At 59.2% G+C, this 20,966-nt stretch overlaps 2 protein-coding genes across 4 annotated transcripts in view; both read right to left on the reverse strand.

Annotated features, from left to right (window-relative positions):
* Positions 1–12,125, reverse strand: part of LOC103671095 (epidermal growth factor receptor kinase substrate 8-like protein 2) — a 21,448-nt gene extending 9,323 nt beyond the window's left edge. Inside the window, exons 1-12 of the mRNA XM_040638799.1 lie at positions 12,035–12,125; positions 9,347–9,465; positions 9,207–9,262; positions 8,455–8,519; positions 1,756–2,047; positions 1,493–1,674; positions 1,277–1,426; positions 1,124–1,203; positions 892–1,034; positions 732–802; positions 441–567; positions 140–228 (exon numbers count right to left, since the gene is read on the reverse strand). Coding sequence (XP_040494733.1) covers positions 140–228; positions 441–567; positions 732–802; positions 892–1,034; positions 1,124–1,203; positions 1,277–1,426; positions 1,493–1,674; positions 1,756–2,047; positions 8,455–8,519; positions 9,207–9,262; positions 9,347–9,390 — 1,299 coding nt within the window. The 5' untranslated portion in view covers positions 9,391–9,465; positions 12,035–12,125. The remainder of the gene's footprint in view (positions 1–139; positions 229–440; positions 568–731; positions 803–891; positions 1,035–1,123; positions 1,204–1,276; positions 1,427–1,492; positions 1,675–1,755; positions 2,048–8,454; positions 8,520–9,206; positions 9,263–9,346; positions 9,466–12,034) is intronic.
* A 1,927-nt stretch (positions 12,126–14,052) lies between these two features.
* TMEM80 (transmembrane protein 80) lies at positions 14,053–20,386 on the reverse strand. 3 transcript variants are annotated; one of them, XM_040639736.1, is made up of 5 exons: positions 20,233–20,386; positions 17,453–17,472; positions 16,636–16,729; positions 16,444–16,536; positions 14,053–14,956 (listed from the first exon to the last, which is right to left on the reverse strand). In XM_040639736.1, the coding sequence occupies exons 1-5, from the start codon at positions 20,249–20,251 to the stop codon at positions 14,751–14,753; spliced, it is 432 nt and encodes a 143-aa protein (XP_040495670.1). In that variant the 5' UTR covers positions 20,252–20,386; the 3' UTR covers positions 14,053–14,750. The 3 variants fall into 3 exon arrangements, with proteins under 3 accessions (XP_040495670.1, XP_008697823.1, XP_008697824.1); XM_008699601.2 differs by lacking the exon at positions 20,233–20,386 and adding an exon at positions 19,508–19,867 and having other exon boundaries at positions 16,636–16,708; positions 17,359–17,472; XM_008699602.2 differs by lacking the exon at positions 20,233–20,386 and adding an exon at positions 19,471–19,867.
* Positions 20,387–20,966: the final 580 nt, after the last annotated feature.

A 20,966-nucleotide genomic window follows, 5' to 3' on the forward strand; every position in this document is an offset into this window, starting at 1 on the left:
GGGGGGGGGGGGCAGACAGCGTGGGGGGATGGCGCTGGGAACAAGGGGGGCAAAGATTCCCTGACTTCCCCCGAGTGTCAGCACAGAGGGATGGGGGGAGGACAGGGGAGGATGGGGGGAGGCGGCCCCCTGCACTCACCAGCAGGTTGACAGCCAGCTTGATTTTCTGAAAACAGTCGATGAACTGGGCCTCAGAGGGGGGCCGTGCACGTAGCGTAAGGACACCCTCTGGAATGGGGAGTAGGGGGGCAGTGGCTATGAGCCTGGCTGGCCATCTCTGTGCCTGGGGCCTTGCCTTCAGCAGCCCACCTGCTCAGATGGGGCCTCCAGCAGCTCAGTGGCCACGCGCCTCTTCTGCACCTTGTTCTCTGCATCCTCTCCGGTCCCCCTACCGCCTCCCTGCTGTCCCTCCTGCCGCGTGGACCACGCCCCCTCCGTACCTGCGGGCCCCTTCTTCCCCTTCTTCTTCCACTTCTTGCGCTGGTTCAGCTGTTTGAAAGCCTCTGCCGCCTTCTGCAGCCGAGCCACGAACCACTCAATGTCGTCCAGGGCACAGTTGAGGATTTGCTGGGGTCAGAGCGGACGCAGGGGTCAGTCTCAGGCGCCCCACCCGCTGCAGGGACAGCCCCACACACTGTCTCTTGGTCCCCGGCCTGGGGGAGGAGGTGGGTGCTGGCTGGGGGCTGACTGGAGGGGCGCACACCCGATGGGGACACTGTCCCAAGACGCACCGTTTCCTTCTCAATCTTCTCAGCCAGCACTGCGCGAGGCTCCTCGTCCAGCGACTCCCGACGGCGGAAGCCTGGGTGGGGGAGGCAAGATCAGGTGTTACTGACGGAGGCCACCCCCACCGACCTCGAATGCAGCCCCAGCCCGGCTCGCTCAGCATACTTGGCTCAGGGAGTGGCATCGGCGGCCCCACACGGTTCTTGGTGGACGGGGCGTCACTGCCGTAGCGCTGGAAGGGAATGGGGGCTGGGCCCTTGGGGGCGGGCAGGACGGACTGCCGCTGCCGGATCTTCTCCTGGTGGCCCCTGCAATGGGGGCGAAGGCCCGCTCAGCCTGGCTCCCAGCCCCACTCCCGCTCTCCCGCGCCCCCCGCACCCCCCGCGCCGCAGCCTACTTCAGGGTCTGTGGCCGCATCTTCTTCCCTAGACGGCAGTCGGCCAGAGCGCTTTCGATGTCCTCGTGCACCAGCTCCGCCTGCGGGCACCGGGGTCAGGCAGGCGCCGGCGCAGGCGCACTGGGGCCCTCCCGGCCGCCGCCCCCTCCTCACCTCCACCTCGTCGCAGTGGAAGAAGTGGATGTCGGGTTTGCTCTGCTCCGAGTCCTGGCACACGAGCAGCAGCACGGAGGGGTACCGCAGCTGGTTCAGCACCGTCTGGCTGTGCCGCACGGTGGGCAGCGGGAAGTTCTCCAGCTCCTCCTGGGGGGCAGGGGGCTGGGATGCGGCTTGGCCGTGTCACCCGGCCCGACACAGACATGGGCTCACAGCCACGGGTGCGGGTTGGACTTGAGCAACGGACAGTGCCGTGGGCGTGACTCGCGAGCCCGGCCTGTGGGCTGTGTGCCGTGGACACAGCCATAACTGGTAGGCACGGCAAGGGCGCGGCGCGGACGCAGACCTGGACTCTGCCAGGCAGTCGCCGCGGCTGGGGCAGAGCCGGGCCCTGCCTCGGGACAGCGGGTAGACAGGCCGGAGCCAGAGGTGGGCGAGGTGCTGTGTGTGACCAGGTTCCCTGGATTGTCAGCGGCGCAGTCCTTCCTGCCCCGCCTGCCCTTTGCCCTCCTCATCCTGTCCCGCCCCCGCAGAGAGGCCCAGCTGCGTGTCTGGGTCACGGTTTGGGCTGCCCTCCCTGCCCCTGCTGCCCTGTCGCTGCCACACCTGCGACTCCACGTCCAGCAGCCGCAGAGACTGGTCGTTGACCTGCAGCAGCATCTCCTGGGCCCAGACCTTCTCCTTGGAGCTCAGCTGCACCAGTTTCCGGATGGCGTCATCCACCGTCGCGATGGCCTCACTCTTGTCCATGATGAACGTGGCCAGGTGCTGGGGGCGGGCAGGTGATCACTCCGCGGACAGCCCTCCTTGTGCCCAGAGCGAGGCTCAAGGGGCTGCACCCCAGGGACCTGAGGGGCCAGGGCCAACCTTGGGAGCTTGGGGGAGAGGGACATCCCCTACCCTGGGGGTATGAAGAGACACGGCCCTGCCCTCGGGGAAGGTCTCTGCTCTGCCTTGATGGATGTCTGTGGGGGCCGTGGACATGCCCTGATAAAACCTTTGGCAGCCCTACACACACAGTCCCTCACCCCACCTCATCTCCTGTGGCTGGACTCCAGGAATACCAGCCTCCTTGTTCCTCCCAGCAGAACTGGCACAGGCTCACCACAGGGCCTTTGCATGGTCTGTCCCCAGTTTACCTCCCCTACTCTTCTGCAGCTCTCTCTTCCTTCAGGGCTCCGCTCAGACAGACCTGCTCCCCCTGCCTGGCTACAGCGTCACTCTCAACCCCCTCATCTGCCTTGTTTTTATTTATCATAATCTGACATTATGCTTCTTTGTTTATTTTCTAGCTGCTGGTTTCAGTGTTATCTCCCTAGTGCCTGGGACAGTGCCTGGCACACAGCAGCCAGGCCCTCTGGGAATGTGCTGGGATGAGTGAGCATCTGGAGTGGCCATGTGGGGTGCTTTGTGGGGTGGCCATTGGGGACCCTTGGCCAGCCCAGCCCTCCCCTTCCGAGAACCCTCCTTCCTCTGTCTCCAGGCCTGGCTCAGGCTCCCCCATGTGTCCTATTGCCCTTCACTGAAGTCAGTCAGCAACGCTGAGACAACTGGATAAACTCTCTCTTAAACTCGAGGCAGTCAAGACCCAGCTGCAAAAGTGCTAGGAGAAAATGCTGGACGATTTCTGATGACCTCGGGATGCCCTTCCTCACAGGGTCACCTTCCTAAGCAAGGAAGAAAGTCCAGGTGCTCAGAAGAAAAGACCAAAAACTCTCACCTAATGAAAAAGTAAACATTTCTGCCTGGGGAAAAAAATACCGTATATGAAGTAAATAGAGAGAAAAAAAAAGTGAGACAGATGTAATAGATGTGGAGAAGGCTGATTTTCTTAATATATAAAAAGACCAGTATGCATTGCACTGACAGCTCTTACTTTGTTAAAAGCTCTATTTTGTTAAGTATAATTATTAAGAATACCAATGACAAATGAATAAAAAAAATCTGTGAATAAGTAAAAGATTAACACTTCAATAGAAAAATCGGCAAAAGAGCTGAATGGAGAGTCTCCAGGAAAATAAATATAACTCACTTTTTAATTTAGAAAATTATATGTAGTCTCATTCAACAACTGCAAAGTGAAACTAGGACATCCCTACTCCTGAAATGAGTCAACTGCTGGCTCTTTTACCTGTTTTACTGACCAGTCTAACACGTCCTTGTGGGTCACACTCGCAGGTTAGCTGTGGAGAAGCGGGAGCCCCCACTCTGCACACCCCAGGGGCTCTGGGGAGGGGTGCGCTCTCTCCTCACATGCGAGACTGAGTGTGGTCGTGAGGGGTGGTCCCAGCCTACGTGTGTGCGTCCACAGGTCAGAGAGAGAAGGGGGCAGAAACCCGCAGGGGACATAAGGCAGCCGACCCATCTGTGCGAGGCGGGGTGAGCCCCAAAGCACACAGTGTTAGCAAAACCCACCAGCACCAAGCCAAGCACAACCCTGTGCCTGGCCCTGAAACAAGCCTCCGAGTATTTCAGGTGACTCAAACCCTGCCAAGTGTGTTCTCTGACCATGATGGGATTAAATTAGAAACCAGGAACAGAGAAGATAACTAGAAAACCCTCAAATAACTGGAAACTGAGCAACACACGTCTGCATCAACGACCAACAGCCAAAGACATCAGGAGGGAAATAAGGAAAGACTTAGAGACAAATGAAAACAAAACCACAGCACGGCAGGGCTTCGGGACGCCAGAGCCTTTGTAGCGGAGTGCTCCAGGGAAGAACGGGGCACGGAGGAAGTCATGGGGAGTCAGAGAATGTTCTGACCCAGATGACAACAAAGGTGTGTGCGTGGGGCGCCTGGGGGGCTCCGTCGGTTGAGCATCTGCCTTCGGATCAGGTCATGATCGCGGGGTCCTGGGATCGAGTCCCACAGGGAGCCTGCTTCTCCCTCTCTCTCTGCCTTTCCCCCTGTTCGCGCGCACGCTCTCTCTCTCAAATAAGGAAATAAAATCTTAAAAAAAATAAAAATAAAAACTAAAGGTGTGCACATCAAAGTTGCAGGACTGGAGAAACGAGTGTGTGTGTGTGTGCGTGTGGGGGGGGGAAGTACAGGTGTAAATGGGCGAGTCAGAAAAGAAGGAATACTTCATGTCAGTGATCACCATGTCTCCCATAAGAAACCAGAAAAAGACAATCAAATAAAACCCAAAGTAAGTGGAAAGAAGGACGTTAAGAGCAGAAACCAGCAAAGTAATAACCAGACAAACAATAGAGAAAAATCAACTAAGCCCAAAGTTGGTTCTGAAGAGATTAATTAAATTGATCAACTGCAGCAAGATTGATCAAAAAAACAAAAAAAAGAGAGACAGAGAGAGAGAGAACACAAATGATCAGTAACTACAAAAAAAGAAGGACCATCACTGTAGATCTTACATGCGTAAGAGTGAATTCATAGTCAAAAATCTCCCACAAATAAAATCCTACATTCAGAGGGCTTCCCAGGTGAATCCTAGCAAATACTTAAGGAAGAAATAAAAACGATCTTTCACAAGTTCTTTCTGAATACCCAGGACTAAGGAATACTTTTCCTACTCATTTAATACGGCCGCCACAATTTTGACACCAAAATCGGTCAAGGCTTTACGGGAAAAGAAAATTATAGACCAATATCTCTAATGAACATTAATGCAAAAATGTGTGACAAAATATTAGCAAATTAGTCCATCACATAAAATTAGTCCAAACACATAAAAAAAATAATACACGTGAATGAGTGAGGTTTATCCCAGAAACGCAAGGGCGGTTCAACACTCAGAAAAATCAGCGTGACGGACTTACATCAACAGTCGTAAACACATCTGTGTAGATTCAGAGAAAGCATTTGACAAAATGTAACACCTTTCATGATAAAAACTCTCAGCAAACAATGGAAAGGAGCTTCCTCACTAATCGGCTGTACCTACAAAAAATACAGCCTGTGCGATGGGAAAATACTGGATATCTCTCCCTAAAATCGGACACAGGCGAGGGTGTCCACTCTGTGTTGCTTCACTTCAGCACCGTGCCGGTGGTCCTAACCAGGGCACTGACGTTCTAAAAACGAGATACCAAGTTCCGTATTGCAGACAGCCTGGCTGTATGGGAGTAAACACAGTGGGTTTACAAGCAAATCACTAACGGCACAAATAAGTGAGTTCAGCAGGGTCTCAAGACACCGAGCCACTGCACAGAAATCCAGCTGTTCCTCCATATGCTAGCGGCAATTCGAAAATGGCTTTTCAAAAAACAGTACCATTTACACAGCGTCTACAAGTCAGATGCCTAAGGAATGTTTAGAGAAATGGTACTCAAGACCCCCACGGTGGAGGCGACAAACGTTCTGAGAGAAGTCAGAGTTGCCCTGATCCGTGGAGGGATAGCCTGTCCCCGGGCGGGAAGGCCTCAGGACCATCAGGACGTCAGTTTGACTCAATGCAATCAAAGTCCTGGCAGGCTGTTCTGGGGGTGGAAATGTACACGCAAGTCCAAAGAGCTTGGAACAGTCAAGAAAATCTTGAGGGAAAAGAATATAAAGTTGCAGGACTCACACTGGCTCGTTTCAAGTCCGACAATAAAGCTACAGTGAGGGAAAGATCGCAAAACGAAGCACGGACAGACCCATCCACATTCAATCCCCCTCACTTTTTGACAAAGGCACCAAAGCAATTTGATGGGAGAAGGAACATCTTCTTAACACAACTGCACATTGCTATGGGGAAAAATTAGCCTCGAGTCTCATACACAAAAATTAATGTCAAATGGATCATAGACTTAAGTGTAAAAGCCTCAACTGTGAAGCTTCTAGAAGAAGACACAGGAAGGAATCTTCAGAGCCTCGGGTCAGGCAATGACCACTCCCTACCCGCCCACACACAAAGGAAAAAACCAACAAAGCAACCCTAACCTTAGGGGGAAAGTGGATATGGCCGGACAGCATCAAAATTAACAACTTCTGCTCATGGAAAGACACTTACGCATATAAACCGGCGAACCAGACGGAGAAGATATCTCTAACCCACACACCTGACAACGTGTGCAAAGGACTCCCACCCAACAATCAGGTGCGGTTGGACACACACGAGTGTACGGAAGCAGGGCCACACGCAGGGTCCCCAGGGGCTGGCATGGCTGCTGGAGACGGAGAGGTCTTGTCCTAGACATGCCTTGTCTTGAAATCAGTTTACCACGCAGAACAAAGGTGTCATAAACTATATGAATTCAATTATGGGGGGGGGGTTCTCCAAAAAGTAAAACTTGAGAGCTGTGGGGCAGAGTAGTGCTGCCAAACGGTGCGTGGAAGACCATGACCACTAGGGTTGGCAGGAGTGAGTTTTGGGGTAAAGGAGCTGTTGTTTCCTGACCGTGCTGACCACACCAGCCCGAAACACAGCTGCACGCCCTCTGCCTTACGGCACACTGATTTAGAAAACAGTAAAACGAACAAACCCACACGTCTTAGCAGCCCCCCATGCCAGGGGTAGGTCTGATCTTGCCCCCACCTCTTACCCTCTCTCTGTGCCTTAGTTTCCTCGCCTGGGAGGGGCAGGCCAAGCCCATCCACTCCCCCAGCCCTGCCAGCTGCTGGGCAAGCAGGACAGATGCTCCTGGGCTGGGGTCTTTCCGCAGGCTAGCTTGGACCAAAGCCCAGAAGGACAATGTTGCCCCAACCCCAAGAGCTGCCTGGGAAGGAAGGGGACGAAGCTGACCTGTCCCCACCCTGTGCCCTGCCCTCGGACCCTTAGCCAGCAGCCCGCCAGGGAGGGCTGCTCACTCCACACAGCCCAGCTCAAGAGCCTGGGGGCTCCCCACGTCTCTGTGGACCCATCATATAGACCAGGACCCTGAGGGTCAGAAAGCAGGGACTTGCCTGGCCTCTTGGGCTTGGGGGGTTCTGTGGGGAGGGAGGGAGTCTTCATCTTCCTGGTCCAGGGCCCCCTCTTCCTCATTCAGTGTCCCCCCACTGCCTGGTCCAGACCCCTCCTTCCTGATCCAGGCCCCTCTTCCTGATCCAGGGACCCCTTTCTGGTCCAGGGACCCCCTTTCTGATCCAGGGCCCCCCTTCCTGATCCAGGGACCCCTTCCTGATCCAGGGCCCCCCTTTCTGGTCCAGGGCCCCCCTTTCTGGTCCAGGGACCCCCCTTCCTGACCCAGGGACTCCCTTCCTGGTCCAGTTCCCCCTTCCTGATCCAGGGACCCCCTTCCTGATCCAGGGACCCCCCTTCCTGACCCAGGGACCCCCTTCCTGGTCCAGTTCCCCCTTCCTGGTCCAGTTCCCCCTTCCTGATCCAGGGACCCCCCTTCTGGTCCAGGGCTCCCCTTTCTGATCCAGGGCCCCCTTCCTGATCCAGGGCCCCCCTTCCTGATCCAGGGACCCCCCTTCCTGATCCAGGGACTCCCTTCCTGATCCAGGGCCCCCCTTCCTGATCCAGGGCCCCCCTTCCTGATCCAGGGACTCCCTTCCTGGTCCAGGGCCCTCCCTTCCTGGTCCAGGGCCTCCCTTCCTGATCCAGGGCCCCCCCTTCCTGGCCCAGGGTCCCCCCTACTTCCTGGCCCAAGCCCCCCTCTTCCTGGTCCAAGGCTGCCCCTTCCTCCCTCCTCAGCCATTCTTAGCCTTGTTGTCCTGCAGGCTGGGACAGTGGCCAAGAACCAGGAAGGTCATTTAAAAAACATATTTCCTGAGTTCTAAGTGTGAATCAAAGCTAACCCAGGGTGAAAAGCCTCCTGAGTGGCCACTGGTCTGGAGTGCAGCTAACCAGTCTGGACTCTCCCGGAGTCCATCTGAATTGGCCATCTGAGGCTCCCCCTGCAGGAGCTCAATGAGTGTGTTTGTGTTCTATCTTCTCCCTCTTAATCCAGTTCCTTGTTTGGGGGCCAGGATGACAGTTTCCTTCCCACAGGGATTTCCCACCCGAGAACTGCCAGACAGCACCCAGGCCTTGTCTTTGCCTGGCCTGCACTGGCCATTAGTACCCTCGTGCCCCTTACGTAGCTCCAGGGCTCCTATGCCACCCAGACTGTGAGCTACCCAGGATTGGAGGGGGCTCCCCCAACATGGGTGAGCCCAGGACAGGTGTGGGGCAGTCCCTGGCTCTAGCTGCCTGCTATGGGTGTCAGAAGCTGGGCTGTCTCCCTGTGCCTCAGTTTCCCCATCTGCCCGGGAACTCTGGGGGTGCTCCTTGGGAGCTGGCCTCACCTGGACGTGGTACTGGGAGGTCTCATGCATGATGATGTTGGAGTTGGAGTACTTCTTCCTCTGTTCTGAGCAGGGAGTCACCAGTCACTCACCGCAGAGGGCAGGACCCACAGCCCCTGGTACAGGTGGGACTGGACTCCCAGGTTGGGCCACAGGGAGGGCCGAGTGGAAGCGAGGGATGCTGCCACCAGAAAGGACTCGAGGGTGTGAAATGTGAGAGAAAAGCCCCCTCTGCCCCCAGATGCTAGGGGTCTGTCCTAGAGGGGGCAGGGGGCCCCACCGTGCTAGGAAGGGGTCCAGTCCCGGGCTTCCCCCAACTCCAAGAGCTGCCAGCTAACATCTCTCAGTCCCTCCCTGGGGCTCCTAGCTTTCCAGACAGGGCACTGAGCCCAAAGGCAGGAAAGTATGTGGGGTGAGGGCAGAGCTGGGCGAGGTGGGGGCTGGCCAGGCCCCGCCCCCCCGGAGCAGATACCTGGCGCTCCGTCCAGCCTGAGCCCCGCCCCTTGGGCTATCTGGTTGCAGTGCGGAGCACTGCCGAATCAATATTGATGGTCCCTGAATTATTAGTAAAGGCCTCTCTTCTTACGGTGACGGTGACGGAGGGAGGGGCCTGAGCAGCTGTTGCTTAGTGAGGGTCCGAGGGCCTCCTTTGGGCACCGAGGGCTGACCTGCATCCCCCTGGTGGGGGCCTGGCACAGCCTGGGGGAGGGGAGTGGGAGAGACCCCACAGCCCATCCTCGAGCCTCACTCACCAAACAGGTCCTTGGCACTCATCCTGGCCACACCGTCAGACCTGCCCAGGCTGCCACTGCAGGGGAGGGGCTGGTGAGGGCGAGGCCCACACCGCACCCCTCCCTGGGGACTGCCCAGTGGGTGGGGCCTGGGGACTCACTTGGCAGCACCTGGGCCGCAGCTCACGGACCCCAGCTGGCTCATGTTGTCCTCGGTGGTGGCTGGCGATGGAAGGGCAGCCTTGTGGCCTGAGTCCAGGGCCTAGTACCCAGCCCACACCTGAGTGGAGAGGGCAGCCGAGCTGACACCTCCCTGGGGCTCGTCGGTGACTTCACCGCTCCCAGGGTAGGACTTGATCTCCTCTTCCTCTCACCCCAGATCCAGAGGCTGCAGCCCTGTCCTGTCCATGTTCCCCAGGGTGCTTGGGCAGGGTGTCCTCTGAGAGCAGAGTTCTGCCTCCTGGACACAGCAGGACCTCCCAGCCCAGGTCCCAGCTGGCAGACATGTGCCTCTATCTCACCCCAGACCCTTGGTCTTCCACAGACCCCAAGACGAGCCAGTAGAGGAGTCCCACTCTCAAGGCTGTCTGGGGTGGGCCTGCAAGGACAGTTCTGGGGGCTCTGAAAGGGGACCTGGGAGAGGAACCACCTTCCAAGCAGAGGGAACACATGTTCAAAGGCCCTGAGGCAGGTGGGAGCCAAGGAAGGCAGCACAGGATGAGACTGGAGCCTGGATGGGGTCAGGGTGGTGTGGGGAGAGAGGTGTGGCCTTGGGGACCCAGAGCCCAGAACAAAGTCGAGGGAGCACACTGTCGGCGGGGGGGAGCTGAGCCTGGCCCCCCTGGGCCAGACTAACATGTCCTGTGGGGTCTGTGCTCCCTGGGGACCTCTGACAAGGCTGTCCCTCTGTATTTGGAGTCAGCCAGAGTGGGTGGTCACAGGGCAGGGGTCCTGGTATCTCGGGCCAGGGAGCACCCCAGGACTTTCTGGTGGGACCAGGTCCTACCTACAAAGAGGGTTTCCAGAAGGTGTGAGGGGCCTGGGGGCTTCAGGCCACCCCCTCCCATGTGCCACTGAGGGTCCTGGCTCTCTCAGGATGGGTGGGAGTAGGGGCTTGGTCAGATTCCTCTGACCATCTGTCCGTGGAGAATGTCCGGTATGCCCATGACCTCAGCGAGGGAGCCGAGTGTTTGCTTAATGGGATTCCTGGCGGGCTGAGCCAAGGGCACTGGGCACGTGTGTCTGGGCACACACACACCTGGGCAAAACCCAGGCCCCCGGGCACACACAGACACACGCAGGTTGTGACATGGCCCCCCCTCTGGGGTGCCTAGGCTAGGAACCCATGGCCTTCAACTCCCTGGAGCAGGTTGGGGGCCCGGTGGGGCCAGCCAGAGAGGTGAGCCCAGGTGTTGGCATCTGGGTTGGGGAGCAGCTGGGGGAGGGGCCACCACAGGCCTGCTTCAGTCAGCTGACTGGGGCAGGGGAGCTGTGTGGGCCCAAGGGATTGGGACCAGCCCAGGGCTCAGACTGCACTTTGGTTTTACTGCGGCCATTTTCCGGGTGCAAAGGGAGGGCCGAGCATGGTGCCTGGTTGGGAAGTGGTGGAGGCCCCAGCAGGGCAGGGAGGGTGGGGGGCCCAGCTCCAAGTTCAAATTCCAGCTCACAGCCAAGTGACCTTGGGGAGGAGTCGGCTTAAGGCCCAGAGGGAGCCGGGTGGAGCCCTGGAATGGGGGAACCCCTTGGGCCCTGGCTGTGCCCAGTCCGGGAGCTGCCTGCTAGGGAGGGCCCCACCTGGTTGGTAAGGAGGAATAAGCCTGGGAAGCCTGGGTGGGGAAGGGGTGGGCTCAAGGTGCACTGGGGAGGCAGGCACGGAGTGGGGGGGTCCAACAGACTGGGCGGGGTGGAATGCTGAGCCACCAAGCCCCCCCCACCCCCCGCCCCCACCGTTCTAGGCAGGCACCAGGAGAGGCTTGGGCAGGGCTCCCCAGGGGAGGGGCTGGGGGGAACCGTGCAGAGGTGGGGAAGGAGAGGCGCCCCCAGCTGGGCCCCGGCTCCCACTGCTGCTGCTGCTGCTGGGGCTGACTACCCCTGGAGTGGGGGCAGAGGTGGTCTGTGGTTGCACCTCAGATGCACCGCAAGCCTACCTACCGTCCTCTCTGCCACCGGGGACACCTTCATCCACGGGGGCGGCCCCAGGCCAGCCTGGCCAGGGAGGAGGAACCTGGGGGAGCCTCAGGCCCCCTGCAGCCCAGCATGCAGCCTCCTCCTCCCTGAAACTCCCACACCCCTTGACCCAGAACCTGACCCTACCCTGACGCTTCTCTGGCCCTGGATTCCCTCCTGGCTCACCCAGGAAGTGCCTCCTGAGCCAACCCACAGGGAGCCCCTGGCCACAAAGGAGGCCCCAGCCTGTCCCGTGGAAGGGGGTTTGGGGCTTCCAGGGGCAGGAAGAACTCTCCCCTTCCTACCCCCTTCGCTGGAGGAAGGGGTTCCCTCCACCGAGCCCCAGGGCTGGGAGGGGGCCGGCTGACTCAGGTGCCACTGCCTTTAAAATGTCCCTGCGCACCGGCACCGCCCCAGGACCAGGCTGGGCAGACCAGGCCGCAGCGGGATCAGGCTCCTGGCCGCGGGTTCGGCGCAGCCCTATCGCACCCCGTTGCCTCCGGCGCCCGGGCTCAGCCCACGGACCCCGGCCAGAGGCCCCAGTCGCACGGCCACCTGGGGAAACTGAGGCCGAGCCAGACCGCCGTCTGACCGCGGGGATTCTGCGTCGCTCCTTGGCCAAAGCGCGGGCGGGTGCCCGGCAGGTCGGGATGGGCTAAGTGGGGACCCGTGGGGGCGCTCACCTGCTCCTCGCGGCCCCGCGCCCGCGCTGCCCGTGAGTCCCCTTGTCCGCGCGTCCGTCCGCCCGTCTGTCGGCTCCTCGCCTGGGCGCCCGGGCTCGGCAGCGGGAGGGACGCGCGGCTGGGCCGGGCCGGGGCGGGGCCGCGAGGAGGAACCTGAGCGGCAGGTTAGAGACCCGGGAGCCGGCGGGCGCGGGGGGAAGGGTGGGGGCGGGACGAGGACACCCCGCCCCTCGACTCGGCCCCGCCCCCCCGGGGCTCCCTGCGGACGGTCCCCAACGCCCGCCCCGTGGGCCCCCTGGACCCGCAGTCCCCACCCCAGAACTGGGGCCCTCGTGACGGGTAGGCGGATTGGGAGCCCTTCACCCGTAGGGATGTACCGGGCGACCAAGGGCGAGGTCCTAAGATCTTCCCGAGGCAGGCTGCGCTGCACCCCAGCAGCCGGGTATCTCCCAGCCTCAGCTGCCGCAGCAGAGAGAGGGGCCTATCCTGGGCGCCAGGCCCGGGTCAGAATCCCCTCCTCTTCGGCTGGCCCCTCTGGTCTCGGGGAGTGCTAGCGTCAGGCTTCAGTCCGTGAGTGGGTGTCAAAGGTATGAACCGAGAGACCAGAGACCCCGCGGTCCTGCACTCCGAGCTCCCCAGGCAGGAGAGGGCTCTCTCCTCCACAATCCAGGAGATCCCACAGTCTTTTTGTGCAGCCCCAGTCCAGCATGGGCACCCCCTGAGGGCTGGGGGTCTGATGGGTGGGTCGGGCTGCCTGTGGGCCCAGGCAGAGAACAGGTATGGGAGGGCACTGCAGACTGCAGCCCCCTCCTTAGGCCCAGGCCCCACCCTCTGCCCACAGCATGGGGCCGGTATCTTTCCTCCTGAACTGACTCCCCCTGCCTCAGCCAGCTGGATGGGGAGGAAGTAGAGAAGGGGCAGAAGGCAAGTCCAGGCAGTGGTGGGCACCGCCAGGCATGTGCAAGGACACAAAGGCTTTGGCTATTGTTCATGGGGTGGGGTGGGGGTGGAAAAGGGTGCATCAGGAGGCAGGGTCCCAAGGGCAGTAGGCTTTTGTTTACCTGGGGCTGACACAGAGCACTTCCTGGGGAACCCCCTGGGGGAATGGAGTCCCCCGTGCCTGGGGCAGTTCTCCCCATCTGCTGTCTAAAGCATCACAGGTGAGCTCTCAGAGGTGGTGCAGGAAGTGGTTTTCCTCTCGGGCCCAGCCCTGCTCCCGCGCCCTGGTAAGCCCTGGCTTCCTGGTTCTCTCCCCTACTCTGCTGAGCACCCAGAGAAGGCACGTCGTCCTTCCTGGAGATGGAGCCTGAGCAGGCAGGAAATGGGAGGGCATGCTCCGAAGGGAGCAGCTAAGGTGGGCACTACTACACTTCTGAAATTAAAGTGATTGTCCTCAGACCAGGAGGCAGCAGGGAGCCTCTGGAGGCACCTAGAGCTATGGTGTCCTCTGGGGACAGGTGACCGCCACCTCTGTGTGGCCAAAGCGATGGGGGTGTCGGGGCCCAGCCTAGATGCTTCGGCAGGAGGCCATGAACCCTTAAGGCCACAGGTGTCATGCCGCCAGGGTCTGCGGGGGAACTGGCTGAGCGTTTCCACAGAGAGCAAGTGCACCTGTCCCGTCCTTCCCAAGCCCCTGGGGAGTGCCCATGGCGTCAGAGACACTAAGCTCCACCGAACACTCGCACTCGAGCAGCAGGTAAGCACGAGGGCGCCTACATGCGGCCTCTGGGGCCACAGGTGTGCACCAGGCCAGAGCCAAAGCCAGCAGAGGGGAGAACCCCTGCTCCCACTTGCCCTGGAGAAGGACAAGATGGGGGAGGGTGCTGCTGCCACCCCTCGCTGAAGCCGTGCCCAGGACGGGCCCCGAAGCCCAGCTTTGCTGACTTTCGGGGGAAGCACTGCTCCCTGGGTTTCTGGGTGAGGCCTGGGTGGGGTGTGCTGCCGGGCTTGGGGGGGGTTGTGCTTCTGTGCATCGAGAAAGAACCCTGGAAGAGGTAGGTGGACTTGGTTAGGAGAAATTCAGGGAGATACAAACATCTCTTTATTTTGACAATATGGCAAAGAGAAAATATCTCGATACTCAAACATGTTATTCCAAACGTGGACAAGAGTGTGACACAGACAAACGCAGACAAGTTACTACAGAAATGAACTCAGAGTCCTTCCAGGAGCCCTTGCAGTCTGTGAATGCATTTAACGCAGTACAAACGTTCCTGACGTTTTCCTGACTGACGCCTGGACACGGGAGCCCTGAAGCCCCAGTGCGGGCCAGTGGCAAGCTGTTCCCCACCACGCTCCCATGCTCTGCCTCCCTCCCCTCAGCGCTGGGGCCTCAGACCAGCTCCCTGCAGAAGCCCCAGGGGGAAAGGGGCCACCGCTGCAAAAATCCCCACAAACACTGGAGCTTGCTGGCTCCTCTGCATTTCTATCTGTTGCAAAGCAGAGCGCACCATCATCTAGGACTCGGCCTGCCGTGAGCCATGGGTCCCAGGCTTCCCACGCCGCCCCGCAGCTCCAGGTGGACCAGTGTGGAAAGCACGGAATGCCGGCAATTGTGTGAGAGGTGCATGGCATCGTGGCAAAACGGGCACCACCCTCGCCTGCTCCCCTCGGCCGTCAAGCAGGTTGGCGCACCCAAGAGCGAGTCAGCCGGACACGGCCGAGCTCCCAGGAGGCAGCGTCTGTCTAGAGCTGTCCAGCCCCGGGCACCACATGCCTAGCTGACGAAGGCAGCAATGGCCACCAGCTGCAGGATGGCCTCCAGGCCATGGAGTGCCAGGAGCGCGGTGCTGAGGATGGAGTCTGCCCGCAGCACCAGGGTCTGCCAGAGCAGAAAGTAGGTGGACAGCAGGGCGCCTCCCGCCGTTAGGACCAGGCTGATGGCCAGGGGCACCTCAGCCTCCGTCAGGTTGCCCTTGGTGCCTGGAGAGCAGAGCAGACAGGGGAGTGGGCGCTGGGCTCCGGGGCACCTACCCTGCCCCATGTGTGCCCAGGAGAGCTGCGAGGCGGCAGGGAGGCCGAGCGCCAGCGCATCGCCAGCTCGGCCGTCTGGTTGCAGGGCTGAGGCTTCTGGGAAAAGGTTCTGTTGTGCCCACCGCAGCACTCATGAAACATCAGAAAGCAAAGTGTGACAAGGGAGTGTGTTCTCCCTACTGAGGGTAAAAACCAATCGCAGGATAACGTCTGAATTTTAGCCTCTGGGTCATTTGTGGCGTGGGAGAGGGAATTTCTTTTTCTAAAAACCATCTCAGTTGCGTTCTGATGCCTTTTCCTAATTCCAAGTGGACTGAGGAGGTTTTGTTTAAAATTGCCAAAAATATTTTACTCTGGGCTAAGGCCAGTTCTGGAAAATGTCATGCACGCTTGTAAAAAACAGAACAAAACGAAACCAAACCTGAATATTTTACAGACAAATGGGTCAGTCGCAGGAAACGTCGATCCCCAGCTGTTGTAGCTGACCCGGGTGCCCAGCACCGTCCATCTGCCTTCCACGTGCGTGGGCTCGTCTGTGACGGCAGACGCTGATGGCCCCGCATGCCCAGTAGGATGCCCAGGAGACTTGCTCCTGCCCCCCAGAGTCCTGAGGGTCTGCTGACAAGGGCGTGCACCTGTTTCCTCACTGCTGATTGGGTGTCGCTGTTGTGTGTGTGAGCGCAGAACGCACTGACATGCAAGCGGCCTGGGAGCACCAGCTGTCATGGGCTCCACCGGCTATTCTAATGGAGGGAGCATTTCCTGGACATACTAGCAGAACACGCATGTACGATCCCAGGGTAGAACACAGATGTGCTGGCGTGTGTGTGCCTGTGACTTGGCAGGACGCAGAAGACAGGGCTGGAAGCTGCACCCTGTGTACTGAGCGCTGGCTGGGCTGGACTAGAGGGAAAGCCCACGCTTTTGGAGACTGAATGGGGGGCTGCCTAAGGGCACTTGAATGGCCCTGGAGCTGGACTGAGGAGGCTCGGGGAGCCCTCCCACACTTCCAGGCTCTGCTGCCCTGTCGGGCACTTGACAGAACACTCCAGACCCTTCTCCAGACTACAGAGGCCAACAGAAGGGGAAGGAAGGGGGTGAGGTGAATACTCTGGGGCTCCAGGCAACTGGCTCAGTCGGGCTGTGATCGCAGTGTTGTCTGTCACCCTGCGGCTTCTGCAGGATAGGCTTCCAAGTGGAAGCGTCTCTCCCAAGGGTGCTGCCCGTGTTGCCTGCCTCTTGAATGAAACTTCTGAATAAACTAATTAATACTGAATGAACTTGTAAGGGGAGGCTTGCAAAGCAAGTGGCTAAGTGGTTGACATCAAAAGTGTCTCTAAGAACCACGCGATACAGGGATGAAGGTTCAGCGGTTCCCAGCATGTAAGCTAGTATTTCTGTGATCCTACGTACTATATGGTTTTCAGTCAACTCACCAAGATACAACCGAGTCACTTCCAGAATCCCCATCAGAAGCAGCAGAGTCAGGTCGAGGACCAGGTAAGGATGAGGATAACTGAAAACCTGACCTGGAGAACAGTGGGCAACAGAGCAGAACTCCAGTTATTGGGGGGGCGGCATGCAGCAGCAAGGACACCCTCCCACATGCCTTTGCACTGAAGACTCACTTTTATACACAACCATCAGGAGCGTAGCTAGGAAGTACAGGGCGTAGTACGCCCCACTCAGATAGAGCAGCACCTGCAGAGACACGGACGAGAGCTGGCCAGCGGTTAAGGACTCGCGGGCCTAGAGACCGGCCCTGCCCACACATCCACGCTAGGGCGCACGCCCTGCCGGGTCCTCAGAGGTGCACCTGCAGGTGGCCGGGGGTGGGGGGGTTCTACCCATACTCCTCTGGTGTCACAGGAAATGTCCTTCCTAGCCTGGAACGGGAGAGCTGGGTGTGTCCCTGGTGACTGCGGGCAGGACGGCCTTGGAACACCAGGCTTCCTTGGGGGCATCACCCTGACTGTGGCCCAGGTTACTAGATAGCAAAGAATGACTTTTTTTTCCACTTTCTTCAAAGAAAATATATTCTCTTGTGCAGTTAAATGTCTACTAACTTTCCTGAGCACTGTACACTTATAAAATGAGTCTGTAAGTATTCAAAGTGAGGGGTCTTCACTCTCTTGCTCCAGGGGGCCTGGCGGGAGGCAGGCAGCCACCCAGTCAAGGTGCAAAGCCAAGAAGGAGGGTGATGGAGCCAGCACGCCCCACTGAAGTCCTATCAACTCCCTAAATCTGTTAGTGACTGTCTCTCCCACTTAAAAGTGGAATTTCTACTCAGAACTTATAGAAAGGGTGTACGTGGGGGTTTAAAGGAACAAAAAGCAGGAACTCAGAGCTGCCTTCATGCATCCAGCCAATGAGCCCTCAGGTGCCGTCCTGTGAAGGCCTGGGCCTGAGGCCAGCTGAGGGACAGGGGACACAGCAGAAGGATACCACCACGGAGGAAGCTCTCCCTGGAAAAGAAAGCATATAGGTCAGTGAGGCCCCAGGTCCCACCTGGGTGCTTACCTGGCCCATTTCCAACACTGACGGAGGGTCCCGGCTTCACTCTTTTCTCCCACATTTGCGGAAAGAAGCCACCTTTATCTGGGCCTGCAGCTAGGTCCCTTCCTATCACCTCTGCATCTGTCCCTCTGAGGAGGACCTGCCGTCTGCTTTTCAGAACCCGAGGCTGGGAGACAGCGTGTCCTCGGGAGCTCAGCGGTGGGGAGAAAGCGAGGCCTCCATCCACGGCTGAGGTCAGGGCAGCCAGGACAGGCAGATTTCTGCTCCACTGCCAGGGAAGGAGAAGGCCCTGGGCACCAGCAGACAGCAGCTTTTCTCCTCCTCTGTGCTTTCTGCACATTTACCTCAGGGATGTAATTAGAGAACTTTTTCTTTTTCTTTTTTTTTTTTTTAAAGATTTTATTTATTTATGTGACAGAGAGACAGCCAGCGAGAGAGGGAACACAGCAGGGGGAGTGGGAGAGGAAGAAGCAGGCTCCCAGCGGAGGAGCCTGATGTGGGACTCGATTCCGGATCGCCAGGATCACGCCCTGAGCCGAAGGCAGACGCTTTAACGACTGCGCTACCCAGGCGCCCCTAGAGAACTTTTTCTGATTCAGGGTACAGATCTGTTGTTTTCTTTGTTTTTGTTTTTGTAATTGATGATAGATACTTGCTTTCCTCTAGAATTTTATACATTGCCCCAAATCTCACTCAAATAATAATTTCCTACAGCGGCAATCCAATTTCTTCCCATGGTGTCTCTTGGACCTTCTCCCACCCCACAGCAGGTAACGTGTTTCCGCTCATCGTGAGATGACAGCCTCTCTGCCCATGAAATGGTTCTGAGTTTGAAGGATCTTTGACTAACTCTTTGACTGAACTGCCCTGGGGCAGATTTCCTGTCCCAAGAGGCTCACACTAGTGGCACTTCTGTGACATGCAGAAACATCAGTAATAGTTTAGAATTTGGCAAACATACCCTTCAGAAGGAGACTTGAGCTATATTGCCCAGCAGCAAGCAAGACAGCGATGTGAACCATCTGTCTGTCTTCTCTCCAATTCCACTTCCCCTTACGCCCCAAGGGGGCAGGAGAGAAACTCTCAGCCTTGCTGAGTTTTTGTGGGGACATCAAAGCAGATTCGGGCCTTCTGTGGAGTCTCGCTGGGGCAGGGTCTTAAATGCTCAGCACAGCGAATGAGTAACAGATTCAGAGCTCAGCATCCAAGAGAGGCAGCACATGGCAGGGAGCCGGTAGCCGCAGGGAGCAGGGAAGCCGAGCGGAAACCTGATCCGTTCTTTTCCAGGCCCTAGCTAACCTAGGCTGCCTAGATACTTGCCATTATTTGGGTGGAATTCACATTAATTGGGGTTTTCCTCCCTTTTGATTCTTCTCTTGAAGGTTGGCTTCAGACACTTCAAATCTATTTGCCAGCCAACCATTGTCATAGGTCAGAACTGTGAGGGCTCAGGAACAAAAAATGTATAAAAACCGTACGTGATGTGGGGTTTAAATAATTAACATTAAAGGTGGCTACAATCAGATGGGCTGTTCTGTGGACTTCAGACAGGAAGGAGCTCATTCTAAGTACAGCCCTGGCTTTTAGGACCTAGCATTTTTGGTCAGTGAGTTACTGTAACCACAGAGGCTGTGAACAAGTGTTTCAGAAGTTCATGCGGAAGTACGGACAAATGCTCCCCCGAGATGATACACGAGGTGTGCAGAGCTCCTGGTCTGGCCCGAACTTCCTTTCACCGAATGCAGACACGCCTCATTGCCAGTGGCCTCCCACCAAGGTCTGGCGATCTGGGCCCTCAGGGATGGCTCTGAGTCAAACGCGCAGACGGCTCAGACCTCAGCTCCCCCCCCTCCTCTCTGCCCTCCAGCCAGTAACAGCCGTGCAGGACGGAGGCGGGAAAAGCGGGCTTTTGCGTCCAGAGTGGACGCTAAACGAGACAAAGGTACCTCGGAGCCCAGAGTAACACAGCCGCCTGCCACTCACGCGCTTTCTTTTCACGACACGTGTGCACACGACAGCTGTCAGGGCTGCTGAGAGCTCAGCGCTGTACATGGCGCGGCGACGGCGGGGACCTGGTGGCCCGGGCAGGATCGGCACCAGCAGGGGCAATCCCACTGGCAGGTGCCACCACACCCCTCCGTGCCCGGCATTCTCACAGGTGCTCTGTCCTGGACACGAAGCTGCTGGCGACTGCGACAGGGTGCCCCGGGCCGCGACAAGCCTCCGCCCTGGCCTCAAGGCACACGGGCCCGTCGCTCTCTGGAGCGTGCAGCTGCCGCGGCCGGCCACGGTGCCCGGCGCGCTCGGGGCGCAGCGCCCGGGGCCCACCGCAGCGTGCACGCGGCCCCCGGGGGCCGGCGGCGGGGGACGTTCCCCCCCCCCGGGGGCGTGCACAGCCGGGCGTCTGCGCCGAGCGAGGCGCCGGCCAGGGGAGGGCAAGAGGCGCCCAACGGCCCGGGGCCGCACCCCGCCGACACTCAAGACGGCCGAACAGCAACGGCTGGGAGCCGCTCCAGACCCGTCCGCCTTTCCACCACCAGAAAGAACCAGACCGGACTGAAACCCCTTCCCGGGATGATCTCCGCCCCCTCCCGCCCGGGGCCCCAGCCCAAGCCGCGGGCCGCAGGGCGCGGCGCTGTCCCGAGACCCTCGCGGCCCGCCCCCAGACCCCCCGACAGCTACCCAAGGCGTCAGCCCCAGGCCCTTACCTCGCCGGGCGGCAGCCATCTTGCCGCCCGGCCCCGCCCGCCGAGTCCGCCGCGATCCCAGCAGTCTCTTGGCTCCGCGCTATTCGCGTCCCTTCGGCCATTTTCGCTTCTGCTCCCGAAGGGGCCCGACCGCGCCGCCCTTCGGGAGTTGATTCCGATCCGCCGCCGAGGCCAGTTCAACCTGTCCGGCAGCGCTCGGGCACTTTCGTACAAGAGGAGGCGGAGAGCCGAGGCTCGGGAGTATTCGGGCTCGGCAGTGTTCGGCTCTGTTCGGCTCAGCCTCGGAAGGACTCGGCTCCCGCGAGCGGGCGGAGCCTGCGGCGAGAGGTTCTCTGGGCCGGGCCGCGCTGCGTCGGACGCCGGCGAGATTCGGTCCCGCAGTCGGCGACCCTGTTGCGGGGGACGACGGGTGGTGCAGGCCTCCTAGGCGCTGAGTTGGGGTAGCGCGGAGCCGCTCGGAAGGCCTCGTGCCGCCTCGGGCCAATTCGGACGGACTCGGCTCTGCACTTCGGGCCGCTTCGGCCCTCCTCGGTTCCGGACTCTTGGCCGTCGGCAGAACTCGACTGGGCCGCTTCGTGCCGGTTCGGCCCCTGTTCGGGCGGCCTCGGCTCGGCGGGGCGAACGGCTTCGGGCAGACTCGGCTCGGCTCGGCTCGGCTGGCCCCTTCGGCCGGCCTCGGCTCGGCTCGGGCGGCCCTGCTCGCGCGGCGCGCTTCGGGCTCCGTCCCGGCCTTC

The sequence above is a fragment of the Ursus maritimus genome, unplaced genomic scaffold, assembly GCF_017311325.1.
Source record: "Ursus maritimus isolate PB19 unplaced genomic scaffold, ASM1731132v1 scaffold_23, whole genome shotgun sequence".
Taxonomy (NCBI): domain Eukaryota; kingdom Metazoa; phylum Chordata; class Mammalia; order Carnivora; family Ursidae; genus Ursus; species Ursus maritimus.